General features: G+C 54.0%; 1 protein-coding gene across 2 annotated transcripts in view; it reads left to right on the forward strand.

Annotated features, from left to right (window-relative positions):
• The first annotated feature begins 281 nt into the window (after nucleotides 1-281).
• Nucleotides 282-22,174, forward strand: part of EDRF1 (erythroid differentiation regulatory factor 1) — a 31,878-nt gene continuing 9,985 nt past the window's right edge. For both annotated transcript variants that reach the window (XM_045854429.1, XM_045854430.1), the window contains exons 1-18: nucleotides 282-518; nucleotides 1,491-1,699; nucleotides 3,454-3,520; nucleotides 4,168-4,293; nucleotides 5,379-5,503; nucleotides 5,750-5,906; nucleotides 8,750-8,851; nucleotides 9,111-9,232; nucleotides 9,939-10,050; nucleotides 12,496-12,643; nucleotides 12,727-12,835; nucleotides 13,152-13,263; nucleotides 14,659-14,928; nucleotides 16,770-16,841; nucleotides 17,126-17,276; nucleotides 19,280-19,468; nucleotides 19,785-19,985; nucleotides 21,273-21,491. In XM_045854429.1, the coding sequence (XP_045710385.1) occupies nucleotides 411-518; nucleotides 1,491-1,699; nucleotides 3,454-3,520; nucleotides 4,168-4,293; nucleotides 5,379-5,503; nucleotides 5,750-5,906; nucleotides 8,750-8,851; nucleotides 9,111-9,232; nucleotides 9,939-10,050; nucleotides 12,496-12,643; nucleotides 12,727-12,835; nucleotides 13,152-13,263; nucleotides 14,659-14,928; nucleotides 16,770-16,841; nucleotides 17,126-17,276; nucleotides 19,280-19,468; nucleotides 19,785-19,985; nucleotides 21,273-21,491 (2,599 nt within the window). In that variant the 5' untranslated portion in view covers nucleotides 282-410. The remainder of the gene's footprint in view (nucleotides 519-1,490; nucleotides 1,700-3,453; nucleotides 3,521-4,167; nucleotides 4,294-5,378; nucleotides 5,504-5,749; nucleotides 5,907-8,749; nucleotides 8,852-9,110; nucleotides 9,233-9,938; nucleotides 10,051-12,495; nucleotides 12,644-12,726; nucleotides 12,836-13,151; nucleotides 13,264-14,658; nucleotides 14,929-16,769; nucleotides 16,842-17,125; nucleotides 17,277-19,279; nucleotides 19,469-19,784; nucleotides 19,986-21,272; nucleotides 21,492-22,174) is intronic.

The raw sequence follows: 22,174 nt of genomic DNA on the forward strand, positions 1-22,174 counted from the left end.
GCAGCGAGAACCCCGGCGACACCGACGTGCCCGCGGCCCAAGTGCCAAGAGCTGTTTGCCAACAAAGACCAACCCTGCGCAAGGGGCGGAGCGTAAAAGTCAGATACCGCGAGAAGTGGCTTTCCAGGGAGGCTCTGAAGGCGCAGGCGCACTACAGCTCCCGCCTGGCCGCGAAGGTGGCTGCCCCGGGGAGAAGCCGGGCCGGGCCTCGGGCACAAAGCTCGCGAGATTTGGGCGTGCCACAGTTATTTCTTCCTGCGAGAGACCGGAAGTGCGGTGCGAGGGGCGTTTCTGGGGCGTCTTTGGGGCGTTCCTGGCGCCTTCTCTGCTGTGCGGCCGTGTAGGTGGGCCCGGGTTCCCGTCGCGGCGACTTGGGTCCTGCTTCGCCTCGCCTTCTCCGGCCCGAGGTGATGGGGGACTCCAAGGAGGCCGGGGCCGACGCTCCGCCGGCCGGGGCCACGGCTCGCGGAGGACTCAGCCTGCTGCCCCCGGGAGAGGCTGAGGAACCTTCTGCACAGGTGAGTCCGCGGGGCGTGACTGCGGGACTCCGGGGCTGCGGGCCCGTTCCTCCGGGGAGAGAGATGTCACGGTTCCCGGCGGCCTCGGGCGCTTTTTCCGAGCCTCCCCGGCGGCAGCCCCCCGAAAACGGGGCTTGCGTCTGTGTGCCCGTCGTCCGGCATCCAGGCATTTACTTGCAAGTCACCTGTGTCAGAAGCTACCCTGGCTGCCCTGGTTACCCCCAGGGTAACCGATCGGTGATCTAGACGCTTCCTCTGCCGTCAAGGCTCGTGCGTGTAAGCACTACGTGCTTCCGAAGTGTGGCCCAGCCGTCGAGGAGGGAGGGAGACGAGAGGGTTTCGGGGAGCGGGACCGGGCACGCCTGGAGGATGCTCAGTGTTAGCCGGGGACTGCGGGAGAGGAGGGCAGGGCGTCGTGGGCGCGCCCCTGGGCTTGCGGGGAGGGGGTGCGAGTGGCGGCTGGGGGGAGCCCCCAGGGCCGCCGCCCAGAGCGTCAGAGGATTAAGTACTAAACGTCTGCCCACCCAGAGCCCCTGTCTTGCCACAAGCTGCTCTCTAAATGGTGTGTGGTGTTGAATTAAAATACGTGTTTGATCCTGGATGGAGGTTTGACCGAACGTGGCATTTAGTTGACACCAGTGTTGACTCTCGCTGGTTCCCGCTTCCCCGCTTTCTGTGAATAACGTCGAAAAGGTAGATTGGCCGGCCTGCTTCCCAGCTGGTCATCACTGTAACCATCCTACTGCGTGACTTATGTTGTATCTTTGAAACAGTTTGGCTAAAAAAAAAAAAGAAGAGCTAATTAAATGTGACAGATTATGCTCCCATGTGTCAGTGCTATTAGTAGCATGTGACGTACATCCTGGGGAAGCCTGATGTCGTGCGTGGGTCCTTGTTGTCTTCCTGTAAGAAGGTGGGGTTCTCTTCGACCTCGGGGGTGCTCATGGAAGTTCCGTTCCGCGTGCTGTCTAGGGGTCAGCTCTGTGTCTCGGGGGCAGCGAAGTGAAGAGCCGCGCGGTGGTGAAGTACTCCTCCGCCCCTCCTCGGGCCGCGTTCGCGCGCCTCGAGGAGAAGACAGACTTGAAACTCCCACCTGCCAACTGGTTGCGAGAGAGCGCCAAGCTCGGGCCGGCAGGAACCACCATTCTTGGCAACAGTAAGAAGAGCAAGCCGTTTTCAAGGTAAGTGTCAATCAGTGTTTGTGTGTTGCTTCCTTTTTTTAAGATTTAAAAAAAAAATTTACTTTTAGAGAGGGAAACATCGACTGGTTGCCTCTGGAACCCGCCCCATACCCAGGATGTGCCCAGACCGGGCATCACCCCAGCTGCGCTTGGCTTCGTGGGCCCAGCGGAGCCACTCCGGTCAGGGTCAGTCAGCGGTACTTTCACTGCTGCCCCCAAGCCCTGCTCCCCACTGAACTCTGGCGCTTGCTTTTCCGTTTAACTCGTAGTGCTCGTCGATGGGACTTTCAGAGCCCTGTTTTTCCGCTGCCGATCGGGTTATATAACATGAAGATAGTGGTTGCACATGCTTCTCTCAAGTCTGCATCACCTTGTTGTCAAAGCTGAATTTTGACCTCTAAAGTTCAATCAGGTGTTTTATTTTTAGCCAGTTTACTTATCTCTGGAATGTGTGACCGCAGAGAGTTGAGGGGACGCCTGGGGGGGAAAGCCACCGAAGGTGCCTCATCTGCCCTGGGGCATTTCCGTGGTCTGGCCTGGGTAGTCTGGTCTGGAAGCGCCTGAGGTAGGGATCCAGCGAGCTGGGTGCCTCGTACCTTGACTTGGACACTTTGTCGGTGCGTCGGAATGAGAGAGCAGCCCGGGGTCTCATGAGACCAGAGCGTGAGCACCCGTAGTCTTGTAGGCCAGTGCGTGCGGGGGGCTGTCCGCGGTCCTCCCGGTGGTCGAGCCTGCAGGGTCTCCACACGGCGCACCGCAGGCGCCGTGAGTGAGTGAGTGAGTACGCGAGTGCCTTCGGAGCCGGTGCCGTGGGAGCCCTCCTGATGCCGCTCCAGGTGAAGGTTATGCTCGCAGATGTCGTTGTCTGTAGCGAAATTTCTACCAGCAAAAAGTTGGAAATGGTCCATGTGTCTCCTTTCAGAAGAATGGCTTAATTATGATGTGTGAACACCACGAAATGTTAGGAGTGACGTAAATGGTGATTATATTGACTGCATACATTGGGTTAAGTACTCTACATGTTGATGTCACTTAATTCTAACAGTAAGCCTCTGAGTTAGGCACTGTTGGCCACTTTGCACAAGGCAAACCCGAAGCGCGGGAGGGTTGGGTAATCAGAGCATGCTGTGACGGGTGGCGGGGGGGCGGTGGTCCTGGGCCCGCGTCCCGCTCCCGGCCGTTGGCTCACTGAAAACCGCTGCCGGCAGGTGCCCGTCAGGCGTGCAGAGCGTACACGAGCCTCACGTGGCGTCTGGCACATTTTTTTTCTCCTTCTGCTGAATTGGGGTCAGGTGCACTTTTTTTGATGTGTATTTTAAAAGAGTAGCATTGTGTATTACTTGGAACACAGTCTCAAAGACTGAAATACTGTTAAATGTTTTTCTGACCTTCCCACCTAAAAAGAGTAACATCTTGAACTGATTTCTCTTGGAGATTTTTTGAGGCTTGTGGTTACACAATGGAAGTACCGTAATTTTCATTGTTTTTATTCTAGATATTTCTGTGAATTGCTCCTAATGATTATTACTTTACTTTATCAAGTCTAAGGTGCCATTGTTTATACATCACACTGTTATTTTATGTACCTTTGAGAAGGAAAACCTAGTTGACCAGACTGGTGGCAGGCTCACGGATGTCGGAGTTGCCAGAATGTGGCAGTTGTGCAGCCTAGAAGGGCGAACGACAGTGTTCTGTGACTAACTCTGCCTGCGTCACTGTGCGCGTGACCTTCACGGCCTTTTTCCCCCCTTTAGCTTTGGGATGGCGTACGACTTCATCGATTCCGTGGGGAACGATGTGGACGTCGTCTCGGACTCGGAGGTGAGTGTCCTTACTGGGGGGGGCAGAGGGGTCGGGGCACCTGTGCGGGGCACTCACAGCGTGCTCTGCTCTGTGGTCCTGCAAAACTGGTGATGAAATTAGACAGCTCTGTGCTTGCCGAATGCCTTCTTGGTCATTAGAGTAACACTCCTGAGCACACCTCCTTTCTTCAGAGAGGAAGGAACAGCCCCCAAAACACTGGCAGCGGTTGCAATGCTAATATAAAACCAGCAGTTACAAGTGATGAGAATGTTTGGGATGATTTCGTATGTTACCAGTTGAGAATTAGAAATGCTGCTTCTAGCAAGATCTATCGCTCCTTAGTTGGTCAGTTTTATCTGATATGCTAAAATCCTAGGTCAGTGCGAGTGTGACCTATCACTTAACTTCAGGAGATTCTTGCCTGCAAAACTGCACCTGTGACCATCAGTTAGGTTGACACAGTATGACTTGTAAAGTGCGGGTGATTGAAGTTTTGAAGGTCTGTCTTTAGGTTTGTATTTAGCTCTTCGTGTAAAGCACAGTTTGTATAACCTTAGGTAAATAAGGTTTATTATGCTTTAAAATTGAATGACATTAAAATGGAAAGATCCTGAATCACACTACAAACATCTTTCTAAACTCTTTTTTCCTCTTCATTTTTTGAGAACATAAAAAAGCTCCTGAAGATCCCCTATAGCAAGTCCCACGTGAGCATGGCCGTGCACCGCGTGGGCAGGACTCTCCTGTTGGACGAGCTGGACATTCAGGAGCTCTTCATGAGGTCGTCGCAGGTACCACTTTTGGTGGAAAACCACCCGAAAAGCATTAACAACTTAAGGGCTAGAAATGTGATTGTTTCAAAGAAAGGTCGAAGTGGAAACGTAATTGAGGGCTTCAGCAACTGAGAAATGAGAAGTTTCACTGATAATAAAAAAAAGCTTTGGTAAAAAATAGGGAAGAGAATTGGCAAGAAACTTACTGATACTGATAGCCAGGATTCTTGCAAGAGAAATAATGACGCCAATGAAGAAAGTTGTGAGAATTCTGAAATTAAAGGGGCTAGTTTAAACTTTTGGAAAGCGCTGTGATGTCTCCCTTAAGGAGATCCTCAAGCAATAGGACTGCCAGGAGGTGTGAGAAATATTACAATTCCTACAAGTCCATAGTTGTTAGAATGAACAGGTTTTGTTAAGAGCAGAGATTCTCGATCAGTGTTGGTAAACGACGTCTTCCCCCCAGACACCGACGACGGACCTGTTGTGAAAAAGCTCCCTGTTGCTGTCCCCAAGGCTCACTCCCCATTGCTGTGCTTAGCTCTTCATGGGCTGTTCCCCGCCAGTAGTTCACGGCTCTGCCAGTCCCGTAGGCTGTTCTTCAAAGACGGTTCCTGCGGTGCTTCGGTGCAGGAAGATGAGTGACTGTGATCTGATCGGCATTTAAAGTCGAGTCTGTCCCTTCACAAAGACCGCAGTTCCGTTCAGTCTGACACGTGTGTGCTCGCTGCTGGGCAGGTCTCGGGTTGACAGTGGTTCTTGCTTCCTGGCTGCTTCCAGCTTTGGTGTTACACACACACACACACACACACACACACACACACACACACCATTGCAGCACACTGCGCACAGTGGGGCTTCTCCAGGCGCCGGAGCGGATGTTACGGAGAAGGGTCACCTCTGCTCTCCTGGCTTAGGGAGCGGGGGAGACAGGGAAGGACAGGGAGATTTTCTAGAAGAAGCGACAGGAATGGACTCTGGAAAGATAAGTGCTTGGGTATGTATTTAGGAAATAGTATTTAAAAAACAAAAAGTCTTTCCTGTAAAAGAGTAATAGGTAACAGACGGTTTTGACGCGTTCCTCAGCATCTTCTGTTTTTCAGACCGGGGACTGGACGTGGCTGAAGGAGTTCTACCAAAGGCTCATCGACCAGAAGTGGCAGCGGAAGAAGAAGAGCAAAGAGCACTGGCACCAGAAGGCCATTCTCTCCAAGTTTCTGTACTACAGGTACTCCGCTGCTTGTTCGTCTTATCGTGAAAGGAAAATTAAATTCTGATCGGAAATTTAATCTGAAGCCAGTAACAATAATAATTTAAGGTCTGCCACTATGGTATTGTTGACAGTTCGGTGTCTTATCTTTTTTTAAAAAAATAAGACTTACGTTTGATCACAGTCTAGTTTCTAAAAAGTAGTCAGCTCGCACGAGCCTCGCTCGGGCAGCAGTGTGATGCGCTCTGTCTCCCACGTGGCCAGTATCAACGGTGATGGGGCTGCGCAGCCCGTCCCGCCCGCCGCGGGGCAGCAGGACCCTCCAGGCTCCGACCAGACCCAGGACGCGGACGGGGCCTCGTGGCCCGCCCCCTTCGACATGCCTGCCTCCGTCTCCGAGGATCCCGGCGCGTCCAGCCAGGTGAGTCCGCGCCGAGGGGCTGCTTCCGTGGACGCGTTTGTGGAGACAAACCAGTTCTCTTGCTAGTAAAAATACACAAACGGGAGTAAGAGTTACTCTGTCACTTCATGGCTCACAGTCAGAAAACGGTACTTTCAGTTTTTCAAGAGCAATGTACAAGAGATGTCAATGGCTAGATCAGGTTTTTTTAATTAAATCAAAATATGTAAAAATTGTATCAGCATTTAAAATAGCTCACCATCATGATTATTAATACTGGTTATCTCCTTAAAGTCGTGAGTGTTGTAATACACAATGAATGTAGTGATGCAGTGTGTTTTAACCATCGGATGTGGAGTAAGTGCCTCTCAAGTATCGCCTCAGACTTGTTTGTGATCGAAATGCCGACTTTAACTTGTAGTCAGATTGTTAGGCCTAAAATCACCCTTAAGGTTTTCTGGGTGAAGTTCCTGAGACTTTAACCCACATCGACCTTATAAAGCTTTTAGAACGGAAAAGAGTAGAATACGGTCTGTTTTCCCTTATGTTCTTGGTTTCTTCTTATTGCTTGTTTAACTTCATTGTCGTTGCTATCAAAGAAAGAAAGAATCCCGTCGGTGTGAATTATACATGTCTGTTTTCAAGGAAGATAGATGGACAAACTCTAAGAAGATAAGAATACAATCTTTAACTTGGTAAATTGTTCTCACGAAGTGAAAATTACTCATCCGGGTTGTTTATGTCTTTACAAATTATAGGGTTACAAGGAAGCAAATACATTTACCTTGGTTGTAGTTTTCGTAGGTTTTAAGATGGAGAAATCTCACTAGACTGTGGAATGAGTTCATGTTTTTCCCAAGTCGGGAAAAGCTGAGGAGAAGGAAGCAAGGAGTTGGCGTGCAGGCTGGTGCAGTGGTGGCCACTGGGGGCGGGGGGGGGGGGGGCGTGAGTGAGAAGGGACTTGGGGGCTCCCAGGTCGAGACGTGGGGACTGGGGACACTGGCGTGTGCTGTGTGCTTTGTGCTTTGTCATTAGGCTGTGTTATTTGTTTTACATGCTCTCCTGTATGTGGTTATATTTCACCGAAGGAGTTTTTAAAAACTTTCCAGTCTTCCCTGACTTCAAAACCCACACATTACGAGAGACTCACCATAGAAACAAACACCAGGCTCCTTCCGCCCATCTCCCCTCCCCCATTCTCTTCTCGCCTCGTGTGGTGATCACATGTAGACTGGCACGTGGAGGCAGTAAACTGCCCCTCATTGATGCCTCTCGCCATGTGCTTCATAGTGTGTGTGCGCGTGTGTGTGCACCGTTTTCTCATCCTCAGAGCTGCACATGTGTCAGGTGTGGATGCTATCGTTTCACAGACGAGCCCACTGAAGCTCTTACCGATGAGCAACGAGCAGACGTTTGTCCGCGGCCACACAGCTGGCGGAGGCCCAGCTGGGGCTCAAACGCTGACCCTGGTGACTGCAGGGGCCTGTCGTAGCGCCATCCTCTGCCGTGCCCATGTCCTCCCCACGTTTACAAGGGCCCCAGAGCGGTCGGGTGGTCTTAGCAATGGCATGTTCCCGGGAAGAGCTGGCTTGCCAGCAAAATAATCTTTTGCATATTATTTTCATAACATGTTATATGGCCTGAATTTTAGCTTTTAGAGATTTATTTTTGTTTGCAAGCCAGCACCTCATGAATTCTTGTTCCCCAAACCAAGACTGCTAGTTCAAGGCCTGGGTTAAGCAGTGATCGGTGACATAGGCGTCTTTAGTGTGGTCTTAGAGCCAGGCAGACCTTTAGTTGGGGCGTCATAGCCTGGAGCCCAGACCCGCTAAAGCATCCACCTGGCAAGTAGGATTTTGGGAGTTGGCCCGCAGGTTAATAACTGGGCCGTGTAAATAAATAGTAAAAAAGTTGGAAGCTCCGTTAGGGCCCTTTAAGCGGTCAGGATGCAGCAGAAGCACTGGACATTACATGTGCAGCCCGGCCTTGGAGTCGCGTGCACTCCTTCACAGGCAGTCAGTCGTAAGCCTCTTTGTACACGCGTGGGCGGAGGTGAGAGTTCACGGGCAAAGCAGTGTCCACATGCGCACACTCATTTGGGGGCTGCTCTGGCACTGACGTGAAGAGTTCATGCTTCTTAGTGGCAGCTGCCCTAATCATCGGAAAATTGAGTCACCACTCAGTTTACCCGTTGTCACAAGTCCCCTTTTCTGGGAGAGTTTTCCAAAGCTGTTGCACGGACTGCATGAGGAGTAGGAGTTCTGGGATTCAGGGCACTTGAGGACGTCGGGTCGCACAGGTGAGGTAGAGATCTGTCTGCTGCGGGACCCGGCAGAGGCTTTTTTAACAGTACTCGGCTTCGTTACCCCAAAGCAAGTCTGCGGCCAGCAGCGTCTGTCACAGCTCACTCTGGGGTGTCCCAGGACCGCGTTCTGTGGCGCACACTGACAACAGATGCAGACGGCTGTGACCACGATGGGGGTCTCGAAAGTGGGGCAGGGGGTTCTTAGGAGCAGTTTGATTTCGCAGGGGTGGGGCGCGCTAAAGAGCACGGGTATTGAAACTCACCCCAAAAGGAGAAAAGCTTAAAACTTTGAAAGTAAAATAATCTTGAGCCTGTTTTTGAGTGAGACCCAATGTGATGAGCCCAGTATAGTAGCTGTGAGTGATGGTTGCGAGGGACGTGGGTCACGGCGACCGGAGCCCCGGCAGTGCCCTGTGCCCTGAGCAGAGTCGGGGGGGGGGGGGCGGGGGGAGGCCGGCCAGAGGCGTCGGCCGTGAGCGCTGCGGGAGGCTCTTCAGCGGCAGGCGGCGCACCAGAAGCCCCGGCAGCAGAGTCACTCCTGTCCTTGCACTTTCCACAGGGAGGTGAGCCTCTTGAACCCTCATGCATAGTGGGGCACGTGGCCTCGGCGCCCAAAGAGCAAAACCTGACCACTCTGTTCAATGACGGGGAGAACAGTCAGGTATGCCTGCCGCGCCGCCCGCGCCGACGCTGTCCGCAGCCTGCTTCGTGACCTAGGAGCTAGTCTCCGTGGGACTTCGTAGGGAAAAACCTACTCCATCCCGGAAGTTGCTCTCGAAATACCTCTGATCTCACAGGCTGTCTCATTAACTTCCTTTGTCTCCTTTGTCTTTCCCCTTCTCTGGTCTTTCCGGGGGTCACGGGGGGAATGACGGAGCTCCTGTGCATCATGTAGTAATCCTGCCTGTTTTACACCAAAGGGTCTTAAAAATGACTTTGTGCGGAACATTCTGTGGACGTTCGAAGACATACACATGCTGGTGGGCTCCAACATGCCCATATTCGGGGGAGGCAGGTACCCCGCAGTCAGCTTGCGCCTCAGGTAAGCCGCACACGGGTTCCTTTCCAGTCCCCGTCCCGTCCTGCTCGCACCCGTCTGCCGGGCCGCCACTGCCCTCTCCAGGTGTTTGAGCCCTGCCCTGCCCTCGCCAGTCGAGTCGGCACGGTAACAAGAAAGGAGCTGTTAGCAGCCAGTGCCGACAGCCCGGTAGCTGGGGTTTCGGTACGGTCCCTGGTGGACGGAGTCAGAGCTCTGTTGCCCCGGCCTCGTCTCAGGTCTGAGTCTGCAGCGTGTGCGAGTGTCGTGGGTTTATCTGATCAGCGAGGGAGGTGGTTTTCCGGCTTCCCGCCCCCTGTGAGCGCTGTTCTCCCTGCACCACCTGTGTGAGCACGGTAGCCGACATGGGTTCTCACTCGGGCATGGCCACGCGCGGCGGGCGGCCTGCCCCTCAGCTGGTTTGAGGGGCGTGCGGGAGGCCCACGGCCGTCTGCTGCCGGCTTCCCTCTGTCCCTACGGAAGCCGTACGGACCCCAGTTAGAAATGCAGGCAGAGCTCATGAACCGATGTTAAATGTAACACAGCACGGGAGCTGCGCGTGCTCATCTCGCCAGCCAAGCCAAGGAAGCTCACGGCATTTCCCATCTAGGGAGCATAGGGTACCATAGTTAAACAGGAGACATGCGTCTCAGATCATTCATTATGGAACGTCTCAATTAAACCAAATAACACTAGAAATGTATATTTTTAGGGATAACAACAAACCAATTAATGTGCTAACTGGAATTGACTATTGGTTGGACAACTTGATATGCAATGTGCCAGAGCTTGTGATGTGTTTTCATGTAAATGGAATTGTACAGGTAAGATACAGAGTGAGTTTTCTAACCTCTCAAGGGCAAACTGGTGCCGAGGGCACCTCGGCGAGGTTTTTACGGCCCTCAAAATCCAAGGCGTATTTTTGACAAGGAAGACAGCTTGAATAAACTGAAACTTGGGTATTTTCCCAGTTGAGTTGTTGATAGAATTCTAGACGTTATAGGAGTGTAATTTTACAGGTGACTCTTGAGAAGGTCATGAAAGCCCTAAACCCACATCTGGAGCCACAGAACTCCAGCTGTGAAGCCCGCTACCCCGACTAGTTACTTGGCAGCGTCCGTGTGGGGGAGGTGTTTGTGCAGCTCGGTGCGTGCGTGCGAGGGTCAGGGAAAGGCCACGGTGCCCGTGGCACACGGTGCACAGTTTGTGGAGCACGTTGCTGTTGGGCGTGTCTGCTTCTGAGGCGCTTTGTTCCCGTGGTGAATGTTGGGGGGAACAGACAACCAAGTGTGGTCATCGCTCAGAAAGGCACCTCGTGGGGGGTAACGATGTGCAGAGAGAGTGGGAAGTGGCGGGTTAAGTGTTGGAAGTGTGATACACGGAGCGTGGATGCTTTTATAAGGGTGGGTCCCTTCTGTCCCGATCTGGAAGGCAGGCTTTGTGGAGGAAGTGGCATCCTAACTTGATCTCGAATGACAGATAGCGTTCCGGAAAATAAGAGGTGGATTTCAAAGACGCGTGATAGAAACGAGGGGTCGACGGTACACCAGTGAGGGAACAGCGAGGGAAGACCCCTGCAGCAGAACGGCGGGGAGACTGGCAGAGTCCTAGGCAGACGGCAGGGAGTCTTGCTGAGCCAAGGAGGGTGGACTCGGTTCGGTTGGTGCCCTGGAGTCAGGGGAATCTCTGTGTCTGGGACGGGGGCTCCTGTGTCGGGATGTTCATTTGAGGGTGGCATGCGTGCAGGACAGGTCAGCAGGATTGGAGACGAGGACAGGTCAGGTGTGCACTGCTTTCAGAAGTGACGCCATAGCCCAGGCTGTCGGTGCACGAGGCCCTCACACTTGCGAAGAACTGACAGGTCATCATGGCTAGTGTTCATTGCGTGCATTTTGTCCCAAGCGCTTTGCTAAGTGCTTTACAGGCATTGCCTTATTTGATGATCGCATCAGCTCTTAGCTGCCCATGTACCTTTATTCCCGTTGGAGGGAGAGGGAGACTCGGGGTTCAAGTGAGTCACCCAGAGCCACATTGCTGGTCAGTGGTGGTGCCAGTATTTGAACCCGTCCCCGACCAAGGACACACTTTTAACCGTTGTTAGTGGCTGCAGCCCAGGGGCTGCAGTGTGCATCAGAGCCCCTCGTGGGTGCCTTGAAAACCCACCTCGCTCGGGCCGCAGTGATGTAGAAGGGGCGGGGCTTCGTGGACGAATCTGACTTGCACCCTTGGTCGGGAACCGCGGTGACACCATCACCCTGATGGCGGCGTTGACCGAGAGGCCCCGGGTGAGGAGAGGGGAAGCGTCCAAGGGACTTGACTCCAGCGCTCGGCTCGGCTCGGGGGCTGGAACCGTGGTCGTGTTGCGTCTGAGAGGGGGACGGTGGGTTGGCTTCGTCCAGTGTCCTGGGTTTTGGCCGAGGAAAGCGTTGAAGTGCCGCTGAGCTTTTTGACTGCAGGCGTTAGAGAAGACGGGTAGACCCTGTTAGAGCTCACCACCGAGGGAGTCTGCTTCCCTCGGCACGGAGCCTTTCCCCACGGGTCAGGGGGCGGTTCCCAGACGGGGAGGAGCGCCCGATGGTGCCGGGCGAACTCCAGGAGAGCTCTGGAAGGGCCACGAGGGATGCAAACCCTAGGGGACTAGGTTTGGTCCTGTGTCCTGACTGACGTGGAGTTTCTGGCGCTGGAGCACTCCCGCAGATGGGAGAGGGGGTTCGGGAAGTGTGAGCGGGAGCCGAGCTGGGAGAGAGCAGGGGGTGCTTTAAGGACGGCGGTGGTCAGGGGCACACAGCCTTCATCCTCGCTGTTGCCCCCGCCCCCCCCCCCCACGTGCTCCGTTCCCGGAAAGCAGTAGCGCGCACAGCTGGAGGGCAAAAGGAGTGTCTCCTGGGGGAAGCGTCTCCGCTCACTGGGTGGAGTCCGCCTTCGGGTGCCCTCTCCCCGCAGAGAGCCGCTGGGGTGGACGGACTAGAAGGGGGTGCTGCGGGGCTCGCTCGGGTGAGCGCAGAGACGAGACCGTGCCTGCGCTTGTGCAGCCCGGTCTGCTGGGGCTGCTCCTCGGAGACCACTCCGGGGTGAAGCAGCAGCGCTGCCGCGGGTGGGTCGGGTTCCTCCGGAAGGCAGGGGCAGAGGCCAGGCGGGAAACCGCTGGTGACTTCTTGTCCGTGCTGCATGGGCCTCCTGCCTGCGGGGTTGTGTGTGTGCTTGCTTTTTAATAAGAAGCGTTGCTGCCTAAGTTTCCTCTGAAACTGCCTTCCGTCTGTGTTTTACAGAAGTACGAAATGATAAAGACGGAAGAGATTCCTGATTTGGAAAACTCTAATTTTTCTACTAAAGTCATAAAAGACATTGCCCAGAATATTTTGTCATTTCTGAAATCTAATTGTACCAAAGAGGGACATACCTATTGGCTGTTTAAAGGTGAGCCAGTTCTTGAGTAAATAATAATCTATTTGAGGGACTGGTATAAAGTGAGGTTTATTTGTTTGTTTGTCTGTTTTCAGCGAGTGGCAGTGACATAGTGAAGCTCTACGACCTCACTACCCTCTGTGAAGAGACTGAAGACAAATACCAAAACCCGTTCACGATGCCGGTGGCCATTCTCCTATACAAGTGAGTGCTGTCAGACGTGAAGGGGAAGAGGTAGCGTTTGTAAAATGCAGTGTACAGCCACACTGGCCAAGCCAGGGCTTTTAAATGCCTGTCAGGTCTTCACAGCTTGGAAAACAAAACCTGTATGTGTGTGTGTGTGTACGTGTGCACACACGCACAGCGACTGTGCCAAGATACACTCGCGGGGCTGGGGGGTGCAGTGTCTGGTGTTTCCTCGGGCCCTCCCTCTGTCGGGAGGAGAGAGGGGTGAGCCTAGATTGCAGTCTTGCAGAGAATGGTAAATGGGGAGCACAGTTGGTGTAAACTTTTTTTGTAGGGTTGCTTGCAACATGATGATGAAGAAGAATCAAAATAAGAAACACTATGGGACTATCAGGACATTGCTTCTCAACTGCCTTAAATTGCTGGACAAGAGCAGACACCCCCAGGTGAGATGAGCGTCCCGTGCTCTGTGGGAACACGGCCCGGGAAAGCGGTCTGGGCGTGAGGGCTGCCCCACCCGGGGTGGGGCTGGGGGCCGGGGGCCGGGCGGGGCCGTCAGGCCCTGGAAACGCGCTCGCTCTGAATTGAGGTGCACTGTAAGTCCAGAACGCTCACTGAATTTTGAAGATTGTGTGTGTGTGCATGTTATGTGTTTGTTGAGTCAAACACATTATTGACTCTCACTGGATATTTAATGTGGCCACCAGACTATTTAAAGCTTCGTATGTGACTCACGTCGCATTCTTCTTGAACAGCACTGTCCTGCAAGTGTAGAACTCGTGGCGAGTGCTCTTTCCCCCTTTGTTTTATCACTGCTTGGAGATGGAAACCTACTTCACAGTATCTTAAGATCTGTTTACACAAATGGACCTTGCTGATCGCTGTTAGCAAAAACCAGGCTCGCCTTCCCTACTTCAGCATACAGTAATAAACGCGTCTCTCTACGAAGTCCCTCCGCCGTGGCCCGCAAGTTCACCGCACCCCTCGCTGTCTGGGTCTGACCGCTGTGGTGTTTGGTGGAAGGCCGGCTGCAGCCTGTTTACATCGGAGAGGGTCTGTAGAATGCACACTTTTTACTACACGATTCAAGTTGATATTTATTGTATCCACATCCAGTTTAAAGATCATTCTAGAGACCAAACCAAGAGAAAACTTTTTTGCAGGAAAAAAGCAGCTGTGACTTCAGTATCTAATTGCAGTGGTGGTGGTCAGTGGATGTTGAGTAGTTTATGTGACAGTCGGAAAATGGCGTGGCAGCTGTTGTGTGCCGGTGATGACGAACCACTGAATCATGTATTAGAGTGGGAAAGACAGTCATCTGTACGTGCCCATTTCAAGGGACACCAGGCTCAACTTCGCCCTCATTAAGCTAGTGGGGGGCTTTCCCCTGGGGACGGTAAATTCCGTGGTAAATACTAGTTGCCTGTTCGAGATAAGCTGCTGCTGATTTATAGCTTGTGAAGAAGAATGCCGTGTCCTCAGTGGGTGGGGAGGACACGCTTGCTGAGAGTTAACATACTCTACACGTGAGCACTTTCGTCTCCGGTGAAATACAGTTGCCACCTTTTTTCTTTCTTTTTTTTTTAAAGAGAGGGCTGGGGATAGGATGATTTCAGGAAACAGACACCAACCCGTGGACTTCAGCAGAGCACGCTTAGAGTGCCGGTGACTTCGAGTGGGGCGCGCCTCTCTGTGCGCACGCTGCTGCGGTCTCCGGTGGGGACAGCCGTGGGCAGACCCCGCGGAGTGTAAGCGCAGCCATGAGGCTCACCCTGCTTTAGACTGCTCGGCTGCTCGGCTTGGAGGATGGTCACACGCGTTTTTTTTTTTCTTTCTATAAGATTATTGCTTCAGCCAATTACATGCTTTCAGAGCTTTTTCAACTGGATGAACCTAAAAAAGAAGAAAGTTCAGAGTGTCCTTTGAATGAGAATTCTGATGAGAGCTACAGCGAGGAGGAGGAGGAGGAGGAGGAGATGCCAGACAGCGACGAGAACGGGTCCTACAGCACCAGCTCCGACCCTCCGGAGGACAACAAAGCGGTGGCCATAATCAAGTCCGTTGGAGAACTGTCCGTTCCAGAGAAGTACAAGTCCATCCATCAGATCAGAGTAAGCGTGTTTAAATTTGTATCGAGATGGTACCAGTGATGAAACGTGGTTCAATGAGCACAGTCAGCCTCTCAGAAGGTGGCGTTACTGCCACAAGTCTTTCATGGTCCAGGGTCTCACAATCATTGGCTCTAAAAATTCTGAACTTGGTTTTATAGTTGTCCCAGGGTGGCTGTGGACAGGGTGCGTCCGTGTCCCAGGGTTGGTCCGTGTGCTGAGAGGTCTGGCACCTCGTCCCCGCGCTGCAGGGCGGTGCTGTCTCAGGGGTGGAGCCACGTCGCCCAGGCGGGACCTGCCTCTGGCCTTCTTGGGGCCACACAGACCCCAACACCTGCCCCCCTTCAGGCTCCTTGTGGTGCAGAACGTGTTTTCCCGGTGGTGCGGTTGCGTTTCCGTTTTCTGAGTTACAGTGACTTTCCAGTCCAGCCTCCTGGGATCAGGCCCAGGTCGCCGTGCAAGAGGGGCACAGTCGTATTTACGGATGGTCTCTTCATTTGAGCTCGGAACTCAGTGTTCAGATGGAAACTTTTTATCCCACTAGGTTACTAGGGGACACCTCTGTCACCCTAACACATTGCCCGTGTCTCTGACCTTCTGTCTCTGCACTCTCCCCTCTCGCTCACCCACGCCACGCTGCCGTCTCTCTGCCCCTCACACGTGGCCCATCTCGGCCCCTGCGGCTGCAGTTGCTTGTGCTCCGAACGCACCCTCCCCAGATCGGTCCATGGCGCCTTTTTCTAAGCCTTGCGTCCTGACGGACACGTGCTCTCCTCCAGGAGGCCTTCCCTGATGGTGCTTCGCCAAAGCCTGCTCTGTTTTCATCTCCTTCCCCGGAGGTGACCTGGGGTTCTTGTGCGTGTCCACTCTTCCGTGGTGCGAAAGCTCCCCGAAGGTACGGGCGCAGTGTCTCTCGGGGCTCGGGCACGTGTTGGATGTGGACCGGCTGCAGCAGAAACGTCACTGACTGTCCGTCTGAGCTTCAGCGCGCTTCCTGCTTGAACCCCACAGTGGCGTGAAAACTTGTTCTGAACATCAAATCATTGACTGCAGAAGTGATGTGTATTTGAGGAACTGCATTATGACACAAGACTCTGGGCTTATGAAGCAATTAGGTGATGATTGAAGAAGCAGTGATATGTTAGTTCACAGTTTTTACAGAGACGGGACTTTGTCAGTCTCTGGCACTCCGTGGTGGTTTTCCCAGACACGCGTCTTCCGTTGGCTTCGCCGTCTCCGTGTCGTTTCCAGGCGTGGAGTCGGCCTGGCTCCGGCGCCCCAGCCCCCACACTGACTCACGTGCCCTCGGACAGACCTCTGCCTGTGCCTGTGCCTGCTCCTCCTCTGTCAGGGCAGCCGCCAACCCCGGCCCCGCGGGACTCACACCGCAGCGCAGTGCCAGGCAGGCCCTTACTCGTAGTTAGTGCCGCTCTCGTGCGGAGACCCTTGGTGGCACTTGCTCGTCAACTCACTGCTGAGTGGACGGTGCTGGAACTGGGCTGCGAAGTGCAGGTTGAGCTGACCTGCGAGACAGGGTGTACGTTTATCTAAAACATGACTGCTCACGTTCACTTTTTTGTCATAACAGTCATTTTTAAAGTTTTAGTACTTAAAGCAACATTGTGTGCCAGAAAACCTTTTTGTTAAGCAGCATTTGTGTTGGTGATGCTTGTTACATCAGTTTAATCTTGCAGTTACAACAGTGGATTAGCCTCACTAAGCTGAATACACAAGCACATTGTGAAACTTCTGATGTATGGAGGTTGAGCAGTCCCAGGGACCGAGGGCTGGGGAATTTGTCACATGGGCAGCGTATTAACGGTTTCACGTGTCTGTCTCCGAAGCCCAGCTGTGCGTTTCCGGTTTGCCACGACACGGAGGAGCGCTGCAGGCTGGTGCTCAGCTACGTTCTGGAGGTGAGTCTGGGTGCGTCCTCGCTGCGCCGCTGAGACCTGTGCCTGGCACGCAGGTAGCACTGGTTCCTGGGGGTCTGAGTGACACTCTGCTGCGACTTTTTTCTCTCTAACCGTGAAGTAAAAATTAGTTTTTCCCAACTCTTTCAAGTCAGGTGTGTTTTTAAAGTCTGTTTTCACAATATTAATTCTCCTACCTGTGCTCAGTGGTCCAGGTATTTCCTTGTATTTAGTGTCTAGCTGACCTTCAGCTGCCTGTGCAGTGGATGTTTCTCCTTTTCTTCAAGGGTTTGAAATCGGTGGATAACAGCATTAAGAAAGAAAGCGACCTCCCTGCAGCCGACCCCAGCACCCCAATTCCATTAAAGTACGAAGATGAATCCGCAAGGGGGGGTCCCGAGGGTCTGGAGAAGCAGATGGCCTTGTTTTTGGACAAAAGTAAGTTGAGTTAATGTGCAGATGAGGCCTTTTCAATAGGACAATGTGTTAGTCCCTCACCAACAGCAGACGTACGTCATTGAGGCATCCACTGACGGATTCAGAAGAAGGCTAGCGTGTGAACAGACAGTAGGGGAAGATACCTGTTCACCCAGAACACGAAACAGAGCGGGGTCGTCTGACCCTTTCCGGGACCCTCTGATGGAGCGAGCATAGGACCTGCCTCTTCGTGCCACCCGCTACGGGACTAGTGCCTGCCGCCCTGGCTGGGGGGGGCTCTGCCGGGAAGTCCCGGCCGCGGGGAGAGCAGACTTGGGGAGGCTGCGGGGAAAGGAGGGAAACGGCAGAGTACTCTCGGGAGCCGAGCTGCCAGCCCCGAGCCCTGGCTTTGCTGAGGCAGCCGTGCGCTTTTCGGAGACCATAGTTGCGCTGCTTTACAGGGCTGGTCGAGGGCTAAGTGAGTGCGTGCAGCCCTGAGAACGGGCTCACGGAACGGGCTCACGGCAAGTGCCGTCGGGGGAGCTGGCCGGTGTTGCCTTGTGCTGCCTTGTGCTGCTTGCATGGGCAGGGAGCGGCATTTACAAGCAGGCCTGATTGGTCCCTGGGGAACAGCACTTCGTGAAGACATGTGGCCTTGCCGTAAAAGTAGGAGTTCCTTGTTTATTTTAATCCAAGTGATTTATTTTTCCAACCTTTCCTCCTTTTTAAAATCAGTTTCAGTTTTGAAAGCTTGCTTTGAAAGCCTGTGTGTTTGAAATAACACCTAGTGCTTTGGGACCTTCTCTTGGGGAACCTCCCTGGGGTGGGGAGAGGCGGGTTTCCCAGCATTCGCGACGTGCTCCCGTGTGCCAGGCTCGAGCCTGGATGCAGCAAGGAGACCCGCACCGAGACGTCTGGGGCTTTTTCCGGGGCTCGTTTTCCTTTCTGCTTTTCTTCCCCGAAGAGCCTTTTCTGTCTGTCCCTCCCGCCCCTGCTCCCTCAGCTGTTGAAAACCCCGCCGTGCATGCGCAGGGTCTCCCTGCCCACCGCTGTCCCCGGCGTGTCTCGGTCCCCTTACCACCCACCACGCCTGCCTCACGCCGTGAGCTGTGCCTGGCGGCTTCGCTCTCGGACACCGTGTGAGCTGGCACGCCGCCTCCCTCGTCTTTGGTGTCCTCTCGGGCCTCGAGCACAGACAGAACCACGAGTGAGGTCTCGTTGCTTTGAAAGACGCACATGCTGTAGCTGATCAGAAATAAAAGCAGGGAAACCTGGAGACTGGGGCTGGGGGAGGGCGGCTCCCACAGCACGTGGTTCTCATCTCCGAAATCACACTGTGTGTCGTCGTGGTTTGTGTTACCTGCCGGTCTCCCCCTCTGGTCTGTGCCGTCTTCAAGGGCAGAGGCCCATGCGTTTATGTCATCGTCTGCAGTCCTAGCACGGTGCTTAGCACAAGAGGGTGGTCGTAAGCTGGACTTTATGAAAGAATGTCCCCGATAGAAGCAGCAGCCCCCTAAGACAGGAGACGGGAAAAATAGGCATCCGCGTAGGCAGCGAGCAGCAGCCTGACTTCGGCCGGCGGGGGCGGGTGCGGAGCCCTGGGAGGAAGACGGAAACAGGGCAGCCCGGCGGTGCGCTGAGACGCTTGTGCACGCGAGGCTGGGTGCGGGGCGAGAAGCCATCCTAACGGCAGGTGAAGCTGGGCTCCAGGAAGGAGACCTTTAGGCGGACTGTCGCGTAGACTGGAGAAGGGGGGTGGGCGGTGGTCGAGAATTCAGGCACGGAAGTGGCCCTGGAAGGGAGTGGCCGCTGCCGGCCGCCGAGAAGCGGGGGCTCAGGGACTCCCCGGGGAGCGTGTCCGGTGCGACACTGCTGTGCTCCTCCCCCAGGGCACCGCGTGCACCGGTCCTGTTGCAGCAGCGGGGGTGCCTGCGCCTGGAGGGTTTCTGGTGGCGGCCGTTCCTTCCAGTGCGACTCCCATTCTGGTGACGTGTGCTGCCTTCTCTCCCCGCCCTTTGTCACAGTGGGCTCCCTTCAGAAGGGCAGTTACTCCTGTCAGTCTGGGATGGTCCCTGGCTCTTGGCAACACAAGATGAAACTGCAGCTGATTCTCAAGTCGTCCAAGGCCTACTACGTCCTGTCCGACGCCGCCATGAGCCTGCAGAAGTACGGGCGAGCGCTGCGCTACATCAGACTCGCTCTGCAGAGCCACGGTGAGTCGCCGCCGCCGCCAGCGGGTGCCGTCACCCGGCGGGGGGGTGGGAGGGGGAGCGGAGGGGGCATCCGGGTCGCAGTACCGTTTTACTCCTGAAACAGCCTTTTCCACCTTGTAAGCTACGCAGTTCTTCATTTTCTGCTCTGAGTGGTTTAACGTGTCTTCACTTTGAAATATGTGAAGCCATATTTGACACTTGACATAAACGTAGAGCAGATACTGTGTTACAAAGCTTTCAGCTGGTGACAGATTTTCTCATCTGACTGTGTTAATTTTTAATGCCCTTCTTCCTCCTTTTTACTCTTCCCACACAGACACGTACTGCTGCCTCTGCACCAATATGTTCTCTGAGGTGCTGCTGTTCCTGTCGCAGTACCTGACCCTGTGCGGCGACATCCAGCTGATGCTGGCCCAGAACGCGAGCAACAGGGCGGCGCACCTGGAGGAGTTCAACTACCAGACCAAGGAGGACCAGGAGATCCTGCACAGCCTGCACCGCGAGTCCAGCTGTCACGGTGGGCCGGCGTGCCCCGCATGCTCGCTGGGCTTCGTCCCAGAAGGGGCAGAGATGCCAGCGTTTTGATGTGGCTGTTTCGTTTCACTTACTTCTTAATTTTAGCGTGTGTTTGTACATAAAACGCTCCTGAAGCGTTTTATACTGACTGACCCCACGGGCAGAACCGACTGCAGGATGGGCTCTGAGACCGCCGTGCTGGCTTGCCACGCTCGTCTCTCCGCGCGGGTTTCCCAGCGGCCCTCGCGGTCCCCGGGCTGAGCCAGGGTGTCTGTGGGAAGGGGGACCGTTGGGAAGCCGGGGTGGGTCACCTTCTGAACGGTTCCTGGGGCTCAGATACAGAGGCCCTGTGTTAAACTTAGCTCAGGCTTGGCAGTCTGATGGAATGTATCTTTTTTTTTTCGGAGGGGGGGTATTGGATTTTTAAAACGGGACACAGGGGAGCCTAGTCCACAGCAGCAGGGCCCTCCCTCTCAGCGCAGCGCGGTGATCGGAGCGCTGGGTCAGGCCGGGGGGGTGGGGGTGAGAGGTCGGTCTTCGGCAGTGAGCCGTGAATTACTCTTACACTCTTAGGCTGTGTGCATCACGTGCTCTCCACCTCCCGAAAGTCTTCGACACTTAACGTCTAGAGACGTGCATTGAGGGGAAATACAGTATTTTTTTTTTTCTTTTTTGCCCTCTTTCTCTCCTCTTTCCCCTTCTGAGTTTCTCATTTTAGTAGACACTGTGGGAAAATCCACAGTGTGTTTTTACCACTCCTGTTGTATTAATTTGATTTAAAATATTCTTTGTGATAGTGTTGTTCTCTCGTGTATGTGTTATCAACAGGAGTGCTCCCCTTTCTCCCTTTGAACTTGGGGTTCCCCTGTTCCCTCCAGTCCTCACTAGACAGCCAGCCACACGTACACTGGCGGACTGGAACGCACCTGACTGCCTCTGGTAGCAGTCAGAGCTTCCACTAGTGAAAACAAAGACTGGCTTGCCCGGTGTCAGGAGACAGCTTCAGCCCTGTAGCAGTAAGCAGGTGTACCTGGTAAAATACGGGTTGTGGGAACTGCTTGGTGTTTTTAGGCAGGAAAGTATTTTAATCCAATGTTAATGTCCCAGGAAAATAATAGTTTTCTGAATGAAGAGATCTTTACTTTAAAACTTACAGTTTTATTAATTGAATCTTTGTATTTTCATACTACATTCCATTTATTTTATTATCTCAGAAGTATCAGATTAAATACTGAGGAAGTAAGATTTAAGTGACTTACAGTCATGTTTCCTTTTTCTTTTTTTCAAGGATTTGCGTGGGCAACTGATTTGTCTACAGACTTGGAAAGCCAACTTTCCGTTAGCTGCAAATGTTACGAGGCCGCTAATGAGATCTTGCAGTTCAGCGACCTAAAGAGCCAGAACCCGGACCACTGCGTCCAGGTGTCGAAGAGGATGGGCAACATCAGGAACGAGATCGGCGTGTTCTACATGAACCAGGCAGCCGCGCTGCAGGGCGAGAGAGCGGGTGAGTGCCTCTCGAGGCCTGTCCTGTCCGTTCAGAGGGTCCCATTGCTCCCGCGTGGTGCGAGCAAGGCACAGGGCTGTATGTCCTGGGTGCTCAGTTAAAGAAATCCTTCTTTCTTAAATTCTCAAGAAATGAAACTAGGAAAGAGTGTTATTCCCCCTCGGAATTCGTCATGTCAATGCCCCCCGTGCTCCATCTGATCAGTGAGCAGGGAGCTGCACGGCCAGCCTGTGCCCGGCCTGATGCCGGTTACGCAGCAGCTAAGACACAGCTCTCCTCGGCGGTGGGAAGACGGACCGGAGCACACGTCCCGGCAGGGCCCTCACGTGCAAGTGCAGTGTGGTGGCAGAGTGGGAGAGGAGACGTTTGTTGACGTTGGGGGGTCTCGGAAGGCTTTTGGGAGAAGGTGCAGCTTGAGCAGATCAGCACACGTCATGTGGGACGTCAGCAAGCCGCAGGGGCCGGGGGAGGCCTCCCGACTGCGTGGCAGCGCGCGGAAGGAGCCGGAGCTGTAGGGGCCGGGCCGGTGGGCGTCCGGGGTGGGAAGGGCTGGGTGGGAGGTGGAGTGAGTTGTGTGCCTGTTTGTGAACTGTGCTCGACGTTAGGGACAGAGTTTGTTGTTAGTGGGAGGACCCGTGCTTTCTCCACAGTAGTTGTTTTTTACACACGTATACGCAGTCATA

This window comes from Phyllostomus hastatus, unplaced genomic scaffold (assembly GCF_019186645.2).
Source record: "Phyllostomus hastatus isolate PE091 unplaced genomic scaffold, TTU_PhHast_1.1 phas_scaffold_1066, whole genome shotgun sequence".
Lineage (NCBI taxonomy): Eukaryota > Metazoa > Chordata > Mammalia > Chiroptera > Phyllostomidae > Phyllostomus > Phyllostomus hastatus.